The sequence below is a fragment of the Lycium barbarum genome, chromosome 5 (genome assembly GCF_019175385.1).
Source record: "Lycium barbarum isolate Lr01 chromosome 5, ASM1917538v2, whole genome shotgun sequence".
In the NCBI taxonomy this organism is placed as follows: Eukaryota; Viridiplantae; Streptophyta; class Magnoliopsida; order Solanales; family Solanaceae; genus Lycium; species Lycium barbarum.
Window position 1 is genome coordinate 23795353 of NC_083341.1, and position 15946 is coordinate 23811298.

At 38.9% G+C, this 15946-nt stretch overlaps 1 protein-coding gene across 1 annotated transcript in view; it reads left to right on the forward strand.

The window, feature by feature from the left end:
- Positions 1–1133: 1133 nt before the first annotated feature.
- Positions 1134–15946, forward strand: part of LOC132642392 (uncharacterized) — a 49035-nt gene continuing 34222 nt past the window's right edge. The window contains exon 1 of the mRNA XM_060359615.1: positions 1134–1298. Coding sequence (XP_060215598.1) covers positions 1248–1298 — 51 coding nt within the window. The 5' untranslated portion in view covers positions 1134–1247. The remainder of the gene's footprint in view (positions 1299–15946) is intronic.

Genomic DNA, 15946 nt, shown 5'->3' on the forward strand with positions numbered 1-15946 from the left:
TATATTATATATAATATTTTTTTAAGCCTAGATATTTATAGATTCTTATTTAAGTTCATTGACATTATTAGTAGAATAATACTTTTATGATTTTTTCACAAAATCTAATGCTATTTTTATGATTGTTATTTCTATATTGTTTGCGTTTAGTATGTATATTTGTATGTACATTCATGTGTGTGTATATTTAAGTTTCACTTCTCTCTTATCCTCTATTGTCTATATAAATAAACAAGTTTCGTTTATCATTAATGGAATATTTCTTAAATTATAATTTAAAATTCATTTACAATATAAATAAATAATTTTTAAAATTTGTCTCTATATTTATTATTTTTTGTATTTCCTGCATTGAAATATATTATAAAGTTCTTATTGCCTATTATTTTCACTTATATAAATAGATATTAGAGTTTTAATTATTATTAATAAGAAAAATTATTCTGCTAATTTATTTCATTATAGAACATCATTAACTTATATACTCAATTTATTTCTTACTTCTTTTTTGCCCAGAAGATAATAATTATTTTTTTACATAAAATTTGTCACATAGATTAAAAAAATGAAAAATATCATGATTTCAAAGAAGTTAAAAAAGAAGACAAAGCTTGATCATGTAAGGGTAAAATAGGTATTTTAAAAAGTCAATTCAGACAAAGGGGGGAGAATGTATATTATTCAAAGTTGAGGGGGGAGTTTGATTTTTAAAGTAAAGTTGATTTTCACCCATTATTATATAGAATTTAAATATTTCTAGAAGATTAAAACCCTGTAATTGTTAAAATATTAGAAAAAAAGCCTAAAACTAAGTGACAATAATAAGATGCTTTAGAACATAAAATCTAATCCATTTGAATATGAGGGCTAAACAAGATTTTAAAAGTTATATTATTTGGATATTAAAAAAGTATTTCATAAATTCAATAGTAGTCTTACCATTGTGCGAAGCGGACACCAATTCACTAGTATATCTATAAATTGGTCGGTCTTGTTGTTAGCTACTTTTTCATTATAGGTGTTGTGCAATTGTCACTGCCAAAATATTTTATATCTTTGACGTGTATTTATGGGAAAATCATAATTTTATTTGTTCCTTAATCCTTATTTTGAATAATTCTTTGATTCTTTCCTTTGAAGGAACTCTCTTTTGGTAGCCGATCATACACGTCGGCCTATTTGTTAGATATGTAACGAAACCCGTATAATAAGATTAAGATCAATTCAATTCAATTGAGTCCAACCAAATGGATATGGAGTCAGTGAAGAAATTCTTGGAGAAAGAAGGAGGCAACTATGTGGATTCTATTGAGTATATTCATGTGTATATCGTGTATACCGTATACATCAACTAGGCAGTTAGTAAGTTAGTTAGGCTAGATATTTTAGTTTGTTACACGATTAGTTAATCATTGTGATTAGTTAGATTAGTTAGTTGGCATCCAATCCAGCTGTAGACAGCTGTCATATCATCATGTAATCATTGTGTATATATGTTAGTGTAATGAGAGGGAAATGCCAAGTTGAGCATTTCATTTCTTCCAAACTGATCTTTTACTCTTTCTGCTCAATCTCAGTTACTCCATTAATGGAGGTTCTCAAGCTTCATCATTAGAAGCTATCTCGTTTAACATGGTATCAGAGCCTATTGGCGATTCTACATAAGTTTACAATCCTCGTTGTTTAATAAACCATATGTCTTCACTCAGTTGAGTTTTGAACCAAAATTTTCAATTTTTCAAGTTTGTTTTTGTTCAATCTCAATCGGTTTCTTACCTCGATTTTACTTCTTCCTAATTCGTTGCGAAGTTATCTTCAATGGCGAATGAACAAAGAGATCAATCTGCTACGAATGTGAACAATGCAACAAGTACTGATGCAGCTCAAACTGCAGTTGATTCTAACAATTCATTTTACATGTATCCTTCTGATAGTCCAGGTATGACGTTGTTGCCTATTCCGTTTGATGGATCTGGTTATCGACCATGGAGAAGAAGAGTTTTGCGAGCTTTTATCCGTGAAAAACAAGTTAGGATTTATAAATGGAGAGTGCACTAAGCCTAATGAAAAATCACCTCAGTTTTGCCAATGGCAGAGGTGTGATAATATGGTTACTGCTTAGATTTTGAATTCACTATCTTATGTGCCATAGAATTACGGCACATTCGATGCCTCTTTACGCAAAGTTTTACTTGTTTTCAAGTAACTTGTTATCATTTTTGATGTCTTTTGTCTTGTTATTGGTGTTTTAGCCATGTGATGGCGATTACATGGAAAATAGCAAAAAAAAGGGGGCCAAAATGTGAAGTTCAGAAGACAGATACAAGAATCCCATTTTACGGTGAGGTTTACGGTCTGTAAAACATTATACGGACCATATTTCTTGTCTCACACATCAACAGAAACCTGTTCAAGACTTGTCAAGAGACGGTGAGGATTTACAGACCGTGAAATGTTTCACGACCCGTGAAATCCACCGTAAAAGTTGCAACATAACTTAGTGCCTGAAGCATCATTCTGCGATGGAATTATATGGACCGTATTCTGTTTTACGGTCTGTAAAAGTGAAGCGTGAAAACATGACCTGAGTTGAATATTTCAAAGTTCTACGGTGGAATTGCATATTTTACGGACAGTATTCTGGTTTTAAGGTCTGTATTTTTGACGACGGGGCAGTTTTGTCTTAAGTTATTTTTCGTGCTTGGAACATTATAAATACAACTTTTAGGATTTGTAGTCATTATTCTGACTTTTAAACTTGGTGGTGGAGCATTCAATACTTAGAATATTGGTAGTTGAAGCTTTTAAGAAGGAATCTTGAACATTTTTGTTTCCTTCTTCAATATATTTTTTAAGCTTTATGAATGCTTTATCTATTATTGTCTTTGATAGTATGAATATGAGTAGCTAATCCCATTAGCTAAGGTTGTGGGACCAAATGTCTTACTTATGTGATTGGGTTTTACACTCAAACTCCATTTGTATGTTGAAGATGTTTTTCTATTAACTCTTCAAGCTTTAATGACTTTTAATGGTGGCCAACATTATTTGTGCCTAAATACTTTTTATTTGCTTGATAAAGAAAGTAAAAGTTAGGAAAAGAGTTAGATAGCAAGGATTTGGGGCTTTAAACCCTATCTAATAGCTTGAGCTAGAGATAGGAAAACTAACTTGAAATAAAATGGGTGTTCACAGTTTCTACTTTCTAAGGCTTGACAAAGCTTAGTAATGACATTTATCAATTTGGTCGAGAGACTTTTGATAAATCTACGTAGCCCATGTTTAATTACATCTAGACACATAGATGAGTTGGATTGATACCCATTTGCATTACTTTCCTTTGGGACCGCAACCATAGTCCTTTCACCAATAGATTGTGTTTTATAACAACAAACAATGATAATTAAACTAACAATCTTCAAACCAATCATTATTATACCCCCATCCCTAGAAATATAGACTAATAGTCGAGTGTTACACTTAGCAAGTATATTTCTATCACGACCCAACCGGAGGGCCATGATGGGCACCTGGAGCTAACCCACCCGGGCACCTCTCGTCGTACATTCGTATTCATATCTAGGTGAGCCACATGGCTTATCAACAAACTCTATGCCTCAATAATACCATTTCCAATGGCTAACACACTTCTATATCAACGTCAACAACTATGCCCCTATACATATACACAAGCCAACGAGGCTAACAAAATAATATACCAAAAATAAGAGCCGACAAGGCAAAAGACATCTACTATCCATGACTGTTACGAGCCTCTAAGAAGAGTATGAAACATCATTATAAGGACGAGACAGGGCCCCGTCATGCCCATATGTATATACACAAAATAAAAGTACTAACAGCTGCAGCTCCGGATCAAATGGAGCTCATCTAAGTAATCACTGGATATGCAGCCTAAGGAACAAGTCTATCTCCCTGTCCACCTGTGAGCATGACGCAACATCCACAAACAAAAGGACGTCAATACGGATAATGTTCAGAGTATGTAAGGCATAATCAATAACATAATATAAGCATGAATGATATCATAAGGAAGAAAAGTCATGGGATGATAGAGCTATTTATACCTCTAGTGACGTTCATCATATTTACTCACCCTTTTTCTAATGGGAACCTTCCATCTCATACATTTATACATATAGTAGTATCATACCCAACCATAGAGGTTCGGTGTCTCACATACCCACCATGACAAGGCTCGGTGTCATACATACCTGGCCCTACCAAGGCTCAATGTCATCCGTACCCAACTGCAGTGGTGTGCACGCAATAGATATCATACCCGACCATATAAGCTCGGTGTTACTTAATAGTCATACATAGATATGTATGTATATACTCTCCTTAATCCTGTAAGTACTTCATATTCACCTTAAGCTCGCATTAGTCTACTCACTATGGAAAACTCCGAAATCTTCGAGATGTGACAATTTCTTCATTGTATTCTTTGTGGAATTCGACCCTAACCTTGTTGGGTTCTATAGTTGAACAACGACCGCTTTACTCCTATTTTAAAGGTGTAATTTGGGCGTATCATATTTTTGTGCCGTTGCCGGGGAATAAGGTCTAGAAATTTATGAATTAGTGTAAAACTCTATTTTTAGTCTTTATTTCTCTTGTTACTTTCTTGTTGTTGATTGTGTTGATTTAGGTGAAATAACGGACTCTGATTTCGATGATGGCATGGTAGAGGAGATTGGGTATGCAGCTGCTATCCGCCCACCTCCGGTCCAAGGGAATGCAAGTTTCCATGTAAATAATACCTTGCTACACCTACTCAACACTATAGGCTTATTAGGAGGTCTAGCCAATGATGACCCGAATAGGCACCTTAAGAACTATCTTAGGGTGTGTGCTACCAACGTACATCCTAATGTCTCAAGTGAGACGGTCAAGTTGAGGATTTTCTCGTTCTCTCTCACGGGGGAAGCCACCGCATAGTTGGATGATCTTCCGGCCAGGTCTATCACTACTTGGGCAGAATTGACTCAAGCTTTCCTCAAGAAGTTGTTTTCTCCATTCCGGATGTTGCAACTCCGTGATGAAATCAACAGCTTTCATCAGCTTCCGACTGAGGCTCTACACGAGGCTTGGACTCGATTTAAAAGAAAGTCAAGAGTTGTCCAAAGCATGGGTTGCCCGAAGCGTTCTTATCCAAAAAATTTATCGGTCACTTGATTCGGTCAACAAGTCGGTGGCTAATAATATTGCAGGTGGGTCCATGATGGATAATTATTATGATGTTATGAGTGCTCTCTTGAACAAAGTAATCGAGACAAATGAAGCTTGGCATACTAGAGAGGTAGAGGTAGTTGGAGGAGGTCCTTCCAAAATAGTATTGTCTCGGGAGACAATCAAGAACGAAAAAGAAAGAGATGAAACAATGGAAAAGTTGGACACTCAAATGGAGCTTCTCACGAAGCATGTGTTGGGTGGAGGCACGAAGTAGGTTAATGTGGTAAGGTCTTGTAAAGGGAGCCCTCAAGATGAATAAATCTTCCAAATATATGATGAAGAGGCCAATTTTATAAACAATCAAGCGGGGGGTTCCCGGCCTAACTACCAAGGTCCCAATTAAGGACCATGGCAACAAGGTTAAGGGAATCAAGGTTGGCACAAAGATCAAGGAAATTCACAATGGTGGGACAACAATCAAGGTGGTTACAACAAAAATTACAATAACCACCGGAGCTCAAATCCTTATGTACCACCCAAGGGGAACCAACTTATTTCAAGCCAACCATCTACAAGCGAACCCGCTAGTTCTAAAATGGAGGATATGCTATCAAGAGTATTGAAAAAAGTGAAGTCAACCGATTCCTTTTGCAAGGAAACAAGAGATGAAATGAAAAGCATGGGGCAAGTTATAAGTTCTCACTCAACTTCCATCAAGAAATTGGAATCACAACTTAGATATATCTCGGCTACTCTCAATAAAAGACAAAAGGGCACACTCCCTAGTGATACAATTGCAAACCCAAAGAATGATGGTGATCATAAATGACATGCAATCACTACTAGGAGTGGCAAGACAATTGGGGAAGAGAAGTTGGTGAAAGATAAAGTGGTTGTTGATGATGAGGAATTGTTGAAGAGACCATGGTTATTGAAGAAGAGGTTACTCCAAAGAAGAAACAGGCTTTGTATTGAAAAGCCCATTATTATTGAAGACGTGCCGGAAAATGATGAAGCTTCAAAAAGAAAGGAAGCGGTAGAGGAGGTACCAAGGGCTTTATCGCCCGTTCCAAAGCCTCCTCCTCCATTTCCTCAACGATTAGCTAAGCAAGTGGATGATAGTAAGTTTCTCAAGTTTATAGAGAAATTGAAACAACTTTCAATCAATATCCCTTTGGTGGAAGCGCTTGAACAAATGCCCGGGTATGCAAAATTCATAAAAGACCTTGTGACCAAGAGGAGACATTCTTGTTTTGAAATAGTGGGGGTTACACATCATTGTAACTCTGTTATGACAAAAGTCTTTGTTCAAAAAAAGGAAGATTCGGGAGCTTTCACCATTCCTTGCACTATTTGGATATACAAATTTGTAAAGGCCTTATGTGATCTTAGAGCGAGCATCAACTTGATGCCACTTGCTATCTTTAATAAGTTGGGTTTGGGCACTCCCCGACCAACAACAATGGGGTTGCTAATGTCGGATAGAACCGTGAAGAAACCAGTGGGTATTCTTTATGATGTGCTTGTGAGAGTTGACCGGTTCATTTTTTCGGCCTACTTTGTGATTTTGGATTGTGAAGTTGATTTTGAGGTGCCCATAATCGTTGGACGACATTTCTTAGCTATGGGGCGTGATCTTGTAGATGTGGAGAGGGGTGACCTAAAATTTAGAATGAATGATGAAGAGATCACCTTACATATTTGCAAATCGATGAAGCAACCAGTGGATATGAGTGTAGTGTCGGTTATTGATAAAATTAATGAAGCTATGGAGTCAACCGTTGAGTACGAACATGTAGGTGAGATGTTGATGGCGGTCTTGATGAACTATGATGGGGGAAATAATAAAAATTCAAGGAAACGGTTAATGCATTGGTTGGGTTGGGGTCATACCACTACAATCCGAAAAAGCTTGATCTTGATCTAGAAAATCATGAAAATCCTCTCGCAAAGCCCTCTATCATTGAGCCTCCCACCTTGGAACTCAAACCTCTTCCTTCACATTTGAGGTATGAATTCCTTGGACCAAACAACACTTTGCCCGTGATAATTTCTGCCCAGTTGACGGAAGAACAAAGAGAGATTATTGGTGATCCTAAGAAAGTACAAAAAGGCAATTGGGTGGTGTATTGTGGATATCTAAGGGATTTCTCTCAAAATTTATACCCATAATATTTAACTTGATGAAGATTGGTGTTGAGCACTAAAGAAGGTTGAATCCTCTTATGCAAGAAGTTATGAAAACGGAATTCATCAAGTGGTTGGACGTCGGTGTTGTGTACCCAGTAGCAGATAGCCCATGGGTTAGTCTGGTCTAATATGTTCCTAAAAAGTGTTGAATCACCATTGTGCCAAATGCTAAGAATGAATTTATCCCAACTCATACGCTTACCCGTTCGAGGGTGTGCATGGACTATAGGAAGTTGAATCGTTGGACAAAAAGAGATCATTCCCAATGGCTTTCATCGATCAAATTCTTGACAGGATTGCGGGAAGGGAATACTATTGCTTTTTTTTTTATGGCTACTGGAGGTACAATCAAATCACTATTGCCCTGGAATATCAAGAGAAAACAACATTCACTTGTCCTTATGGGACTTTTGCTTTCAAGAGAATGCCCTTTGGGTTATGTAATACACCCGCAACCTTCCAACGTTGGATGATGTCCATCTTATATGACATGGTTAAGGAGTCTATTGAAATCTTCATGGATGACTTTTTCATAGTTAGGGATTCCTTTGCTGAGTGCTTGGGTAATCTAGCCCAAGTATTAAAGATATGTGAAGAAACGAACTTGGTTCTCAATTGGGAGAAATGTCAATTCATAGTAAGAGAAGGCATAGTATTGGGGAACAAAATTTTGAAGAAGGGCTTGAGGTTGATCAAGCCAACATTGAAGTTATTGTTAAGCTTCCTCCTCCTATATCCATCAAAGGTGTCCGAAGTTTCCTTGGGCATGCCAAATTTTATCGAAGGTTCATCAAGGATTTCTCAAAGGTGTCCAATCCTCTATGCAAGTTGTTGGAAAAGGAGTCAAAATTTGTGTTTGATGATTCTTGCTTAAAGGCTTTTAATTGTTTGAAAGAGAAACTCGCGTCGGCACCTATCGTTATTGCTCCAAATTGATCCAAGCCTTTTGAACTCATGTGTGATACTAGTGGGTTTGCAATGGGAGTCGTGCTTTGCCAAAAGTGTGACAAGATCTTTCATCCGATTTATTATGCAAGCAAGACTCTCAATAGTTCCCAAATAAACTATACAGTCACCAAGCAAGAATTGCTTGCCATTGTCTTTGCTTTTGAGAAATTTTGTGCCTACTTGTTGGGAACCCATGCGATTGTTCACACTGATCATGCAGCTCTTCCTTACCACATGGCAAAGAAATATGCAAAGCTGAGGTTAGTACGTTGGGTCCTTCTATTGCAAGAATTTGACTTTGAAGTCATGGATAGGAAGAGTTGTGAAAATCAAGTGGCAGACCATTTGTATCACCTTGAAGAAGGTGGGCGTCCATCGGATAGCCTTGAAATCAATTAATCATTTCAGGATGAGCAAGTGATGGTGGGGTCACATGATATGATTCAGTGGTATGCTGACTTTGCTAATTATCATGCTAGTGACATCATGTCGGAAGATTTGAATTTCCACCAAAAGAAAAAGTTCTTGAGTGATGTTCGGAAGTTCTATTGGGATGAGCCCTATCTATTCTGAGTTTGCGCCGACAACATCATAAGGTGATGCATTCTCGAAGTGGAGATGATGCCTATCATTGAGGTTTGTCACTCATCACCGATTGGTGGACACCATAATAGCTCAAGGACGGCGTCTAAGGTTCTTCAGAGTGGCTTTTACACATCAATAATCTATCAAGATGCCCATGACTTTGTGAAAGCTTATTATCAATGTCAAAGGCATGGGGGCATCTCAAGAAGGCATGAGCTACCAAAGAAATCGATCCTTGAAGTCGAATTGTTCGATGTGTGGGGAATCGATTTTATGGGTCCATTTGTGAATTCCTACAATAACAAATACATCATTGTGGCAGTGGACTATGTGTCAAAATGGGTGAAAGCCATCACGCTCCCTAATAATGAAGAAAGAAGTGTCACTGCCAAGATTTGGGACTCCAAGGGCAATCATTAGTGTGGGGGATCTCATTTTTGCAACCGGTTATTCAAGACTCTTCTTGAGAAGTATGGAATCAAGCATAGAGTTTCCACCCTGTACCATCTCCAAACAAGTGGACAAGTTGAAATGTCAAATAGGGAGATCAAGAGCATACTCTCCAAAAAGGTAAATGCAAATAGGATCGATTGGTCAAAGAAGTTGGATGATGCTCTTTGGGCCTACCGAACAGCTTAAAAGATACCAACCGGCATGTCTCCTTATCAATTGGTGTTTGGCAAAGCTTGTCATCTTTCGGTGGAACTCTAACATAAGGCATGGTAGGCCTTGAAAAAGTTGAATCTTGAATGGGTTAATGCCTCAATTTGAGGATGGAACAACTTAATGAGCAGGATGAATTCTGATTTAAAGATTAAGTTAGCTCTTCACTCTACAAAGCCCGCATGAAGCAATTCCATGATAAGAAGATCTTGCAAAGGGAATTTAGCCCCGGGGATCGTGTGTTATTTTTCAACTCAAGACTCCGGTTGTTTCTCAAAAAATTAAAATCCAAATGGTCCGGTCCTTTTGAAGTAACACAAGTGTTCCCGCATGGAGCAATAGAGCTTGTTGTCCCGGATGGAGAGCATTTCAAAGTAAATCGGCAGCGGGTTAAGCACTACTTGGGCTTATCCAATGAAGTGAAGACAATTGAGATCCCCTACCTCAATGAACCATGATACGGGTGAAACCATCATGCCGCGATGTTGAATTAAGCATTTCTTGGGAGGCAACCCAAGTGTTTACTTTCATGTTGTCTGATAATTTTTGTTTTCGTGATGTGTTTGATGTTTGTTTGTGTGTTAGGACTCAAAAGGTTGGGAAACTTAGGAAAAGATGGAGTGAGTTGAGCAGGGACGAAGGCTACAAAGGTCCATTTTACGGACTGTGGAACAAACCGTAAAACATTTTACGGTCCTTAAAATAGACCATAAATCGGAAAGTGAAGTTTCGTTCACTGGAAATTTGAAGGTGAAAATTCATGGACCGTAAAAAGTTTCTACGGTAACTTTTACGGGCCGTAAAATTGCTACCGCCACATCATTAGGTAAGTAACTTTAAAGGACCTATAATAGGCCATAAAGCCTATTTACTGAGCGTAAAATGTGACGTAAAAGTTGGGAAAGGTTTAAATACCTAATCCAACTCCTAAAGGTTTAAATACCTAATCCAACTCCTACTCTTCCCCACTTCTTCAAATTCAAATCGTTCCCTCTCCCAAACCCATAACCGACACGATTTCTCCTCCTATAACCTCCCTATCTCAGAAATATCTCAGAAATCATTGTTCTCTCTCACTTAAAAGGAAACACAAATCATACGCACCATTCTCACATCAACAAACTCATAAGTTTAGTTTTTCTTTGTGTTCACACTAGCACACGCAAGTTCTTCAAGTTTCCTCAAGTTTCATCGACCAACAGGTATTTCAATGTTTCGCCCTTCCTTCTCAATAGTATTCTATGTATTATCCTCCAGATTGAGGGTAGTTTGGATTAGAAGCATTAATCTTGAAACTATAAATCCCACCTAGGGTTTAATTTTTTTAAAATTTAACCTTTGATGGGTTCGGTGTTTGGAATTGATTATTTGAATTGGTTGGGGGGGGGGGGGTTCGGTTTTGATATGTGTGCTGCTAGTATAGGGGTTGTTTCAACATTCCATCGTGTCGGAGGGCATTTCAACCATTTATCTTTAGAAATGGAGGAATGGTAGTTATGCCCGCCAACTGTTCAATGAAATGACTTAAAGAAATTTGGATGTGGTGAAGTCTGAGTATCCTTAATTCATGAAATTCCCCCATTATGTAGAATTATGTGCGTGATATTATGATAAATTTTGGAAAATGTATCACTCAGTGGTTATACGGAGCATTTCACGACCGTAAATTTATTTATGTCTCGTGAAATGGTACCGTATAATCAAGTTTGTAAAATGGATTTCTATTACAGGAATTACAGTGGGATTTATGGACCGTGAAATTCACCGTAAATTGAAAGTTGGAAAATTGCTTTTCTGTTGAAGGAATTACGATAGGGTTCACGGACCATAAAATTTTTCCCGAACTGTAAAATCCCGTCTTGAAATGAATGCTAAAAACATGAGATTCTGTTGAAAGATTTACGATCGGATTCACGGGCCATAAAACTTATTATGGACCGTGAAAGTCCATCATAAACTGAAGGTTGCCTAATATGTTTTTGTTTCCTGTTTTACAGTAGGATTTGTTGTCTGTAAAACACTTTCACGGTCCGTGAAAGATTTTACAGCATGTTAATCCTACTTGAATCTGAGAATAAAATCTTTGAGTCTTAACCTTGTTTTTCTTTTCTTTTTATTATCTTAGGCTTAGCTTCCTGTTTCCACTCAAATGAAAGTACAAAAATATGTAGTGATTCATCGGTTCTAGTGATTGTCCTCCACAGGCATGCGTCCGAAGAATCCAATCAAACAGGGATCATCCCAACCAACTGGTAGGGGTAGAGGAAAAGGCAGGCCGAAAGCTGCATCTAGACTTAAAGATGTGCCCACTGACACCAAAGAGGATGCGGTGGTGGTACCCTTGGAGCGACCTACTCAGCAACGAAGAAGTGCTCAGACTCATGATTCCTCCCAGTCTGAAGAGGGGGAATCCGCTTCTTCCTCAGCCAGTGCTAGTGATCAAGGCACTGAACAAGAGCAAAGCTAAAAGTCTGATAGCCAAAATTCTGGTAGCCCTGAGCAGTCACAGGCCAGTCTATCGGATAACTTCGAAACTCGGAGACGCCAGGAGGTTCGTATGAAGGAAAAATCTAATAATGCCCACCGGTTCTCAGTTGCAGGGTCACAAGAATTATTCGAGAAAGGTTTGGAGCCAGAAAACGCAGTTGGGAAGCCAAGGAGAAGCATATGGGAAAAACAACAGATAAATTTTCAGGGGCTAGAGGCATTTCCCAACATCCTAGCTGTGTTGCACATTACAAATGGGAATTCCTCAATGATCCTTTAGGGGATTATTGCCCGATTATGGTTCATGAGTTTTATGCCGTGTATGGGGAAACGATGTTGAATTCTCAGAACAAATCTCACAGAAGAAATAAGCCAAAGCGGTTGGAAAAGCTAGTGGTACGGAGAGTAACAATTGACATATCACCAGCGACCATCAACTCATTGTATTTTGGGGCAGATTATAGGGCACTGACTAATTTATATGATATTGATTACAAGATTACCGTGTCTCAAGAGGATAAGATATCTCAAATGTTGTGGATTGCGTCGGTAATTTTAGCAAAAGAAGATCCACCGTAGCGCACCAACCCAAGCGTCAATCTTCAAAAGGGAACTCTCACTTGAGGCCAAGTTTTGGTGGACCATAATCACCACCCGGCTTCATCTCACTTAATCTGATAATGCATTCACCACAGAAAGAGCAGTCCTTCTAGCGGCCATAATGTCCAAATATAACATTGATATGGGTCTCTTAATCACTGAAGAAATCCGGTTGAGAGTGTTGCAGCCTTAAACTTCATTGATTTTTCCCTACCTTATCACCTGATTGTGCAAAAGGGCCAATGTTCCTAAACTGAGAAATTAGGACCACTACACCAAGGCAATTCATGTTTCCGACCTCATGAAAAGCAAAGACGAACTGCTTAAGGAGGAACGACTTAAGGGTGCATAGTTGACCGCTAACCCCTTTGCCATTGTAGGGCCGGTCCAGCCTGGGTCGCAGGTTGGGCCAATTCTTGACACCACCACAAAGTTTTACAGTGTTTTCGATGTTGATATGTCACCCACCACCACTGGTAGTGCCACCACTGCAGCACCTCCCACTACTCAGGCAGAGACTACTACAGCTAACCCCATACCACCACCAGCCCCACCATCTGGGTGAGTGGTCACACTCAATGTTGAGACTTTAAGAGATTATGTGGCCAAGATAGATCGGGAAAACGAACAGGTAGACAGGGTGGTGTCTCAATTGCACTTGTTTGTCGAGAAAGCAATCAAGCATACTTTGTAACCACTACAGGAGTCCATTGAGAAATCCCACCAACAACTTCACTAAAAAATTAATAGGCTCGAGATCAGATTTTTTTCGTTGACACGAGGGGGTCCTACCACTGATGGGGGAAAATTCCAAGAGGTGTTGAAAAAGTTGAAGGCTGATATGTTGGCATTGCAGTCGAGAGATGCCGGTGCTTTAGGAAGCACTATTTCTGCAGCGGTGGTGGGGTTAGATTTGCCACCCGTGGTGGATTCATTAGCAGACATTCCATCATCACCAGAGGATAGAGGAAAGAGGAAGAGGTCCGATGACGATGAGGATGAATACAAGGATGAGGAGAGAGTGTTCAAGAGGACCTCCGACAGTCTCGGGCTGACACACACTTCTCCGAGGCTTCGTCCAGTTATGCACACCCACCCGAGGGCATCACTTATATTTTGAAGGTGTAGTCCATCCCACTTGATGGTTCCACCCATGCTCTTGTGGCCGATTCGATGGGCCCGAGTCATTCGGCACCACCCACTGGAGCTATTGATTCAGCTACCGCTCCAGTTGTGGAGTACACTGTCGAGATGGAGACACCTCGAGATGTTCATAGTGCCTAGTGCGCCCCAGGGAGATCCTACCCTTTGTTTTTCCTTATTATGCATTGGGGACAATGCATGCCTTTCAGTTGGGGGTGGGGTAGCTCATTTTGCTTGTATATATGTGTTACTGTAGTTGTTTTGTATAGTCAAGTTTAGTAAAGTGCATGACTTATATGATGTCGGTTTTATCAGTTTGTGACATGCATATGTGTTGTTTTGATTTGAAATTGAAAAGGTACCCCTTCAAAAAAAAAATTGTTAGTTGTGTATAAATACTTGAATGATGAATGAATAGGATGCATGGCTCATTTGGTAACATTGTGCAGATTAGTAATGACTTACGGCCTTGAGTACTTGGCTGAGAAGTGGAAACAATGCATCACTGTAGTAACCCGTGAGTCATGTGTTGTGGGGTTTGTTTTTATCGAGTCTTGTGCATTAGTTTAGTCTAGAACTTTCCCAGAAAGTGTTTCCAAGGCGAAATCCTAAACTACGCTTGGTTTGAAATAGGATGTTAGGCTTTCTTTGTACCTTTTTTTTTGTGCCTAAATTTTACCTACCCATGTATCTTATCCCTAATCAACCCCGTTTGATCCTATAAACCGTTCTTTGGCACCCATGTTGCAAGCATACCCTCTTTGATCATCTTTGAATCCATTTTCAAATACCTACCTCCTTAAGTGTGAAGGAAATACAACTTAGGCTAAAACGCCTAAGTTGGAAGGTGGTGAGAGCAGTGATGTGAGAGTCACAAAAGGGTGAAAGTAATTTTCCCTTTTAGAAATACCAGCATAAGATAAAAGGGAGAATAAGTTTATGAATAAAGAAAAGACTAGTGGTGGAGTGAAAATCGAGGAAGGGTAGGAAATTGTAGAAAGAACATATGAGCAAGTTGCAAAACTTAAGGAGGTCTGAGTCACTATTTCCTAAATTTTCCCCACCTTAACCCAAAATCCGACAATACGACTCGTAATTCCTAATTGATTTCAAACCGAGCGTGTTTACATTAGTGGAAGAACGCTTGAAGGGCAAGCCTATGGTACCGCGCTAGTGCACTTGTACATTATTGTGAGTGTGAGTGTTCTCTTCTCTTTTGTATCTTGTCCCTTGTGTCATGATAAATATGTGTATTTTTGGGACTCTCTTTGGTCTTTGTGAGGACACGGGATTGCAACACCTAACTCAAGAAACAATTCTCGACTTGAGACACTTGGCCGATTCTTTAAGCTAATAGCATTGTGTCACTAAGTGAAGCGGTAGGACTACTATCTTATCTTTGAGTAAATGCACCATTTTTTATTAAGGAAGGGGGGGGGGGGGGGAATCTTTCTCCGAATGCATGCACATGACCAATTTCTATCATCATTGTAGACATGGTTACTTTGTGAAGCTTGACTGTTCGTCGTGAATGGTATGTGTCGTTTGAGTTTCTTGAGGACAAGCAAATACTTTAAGTTGAGGGTGTTGATGTACCGTAGAAATACGGCACAATTGATGCCACTTTACGCAAAGTTTTACTTGTCTTCAAGTAACTTGTTGTCGTTTTTTTATGTCATTTATCTTGTTGTAGGTGTTTTAGCCATGTGATGGCAATTACGTGGAAAATAGCCCAAAAAAGGGCCCAAAAGTGAAGTTCAGAAGGCAGATACATGAATCCATTTTACGGTGAGGTTTACGGTCCGTAAAACAATATACAGACCGCATTTCTTGTCTCACACATCAACAGAAACCTATTCAAGACATGTCAAGATACGGTGAGGATTTACGGATCGTGAAATGTTTCACGGCTTCTGAAATCCACTATAAAAGCTGCAACAGATCTTAGTGCATGAAGCATCATTCTGCGGTGGAATTATATGGACCGTATTCTATTTTACGGTCTGTAAAAGTGAAGCGTGAAAACAAGACCTGAGTTAAAGATTTCAAACTTCTATGGTGGAATTGCATATTTTACGAACCGTATTCTGGTTTTAAGGTCCGTATTTCTGACGACGGGGCAATTTTGTCTTAA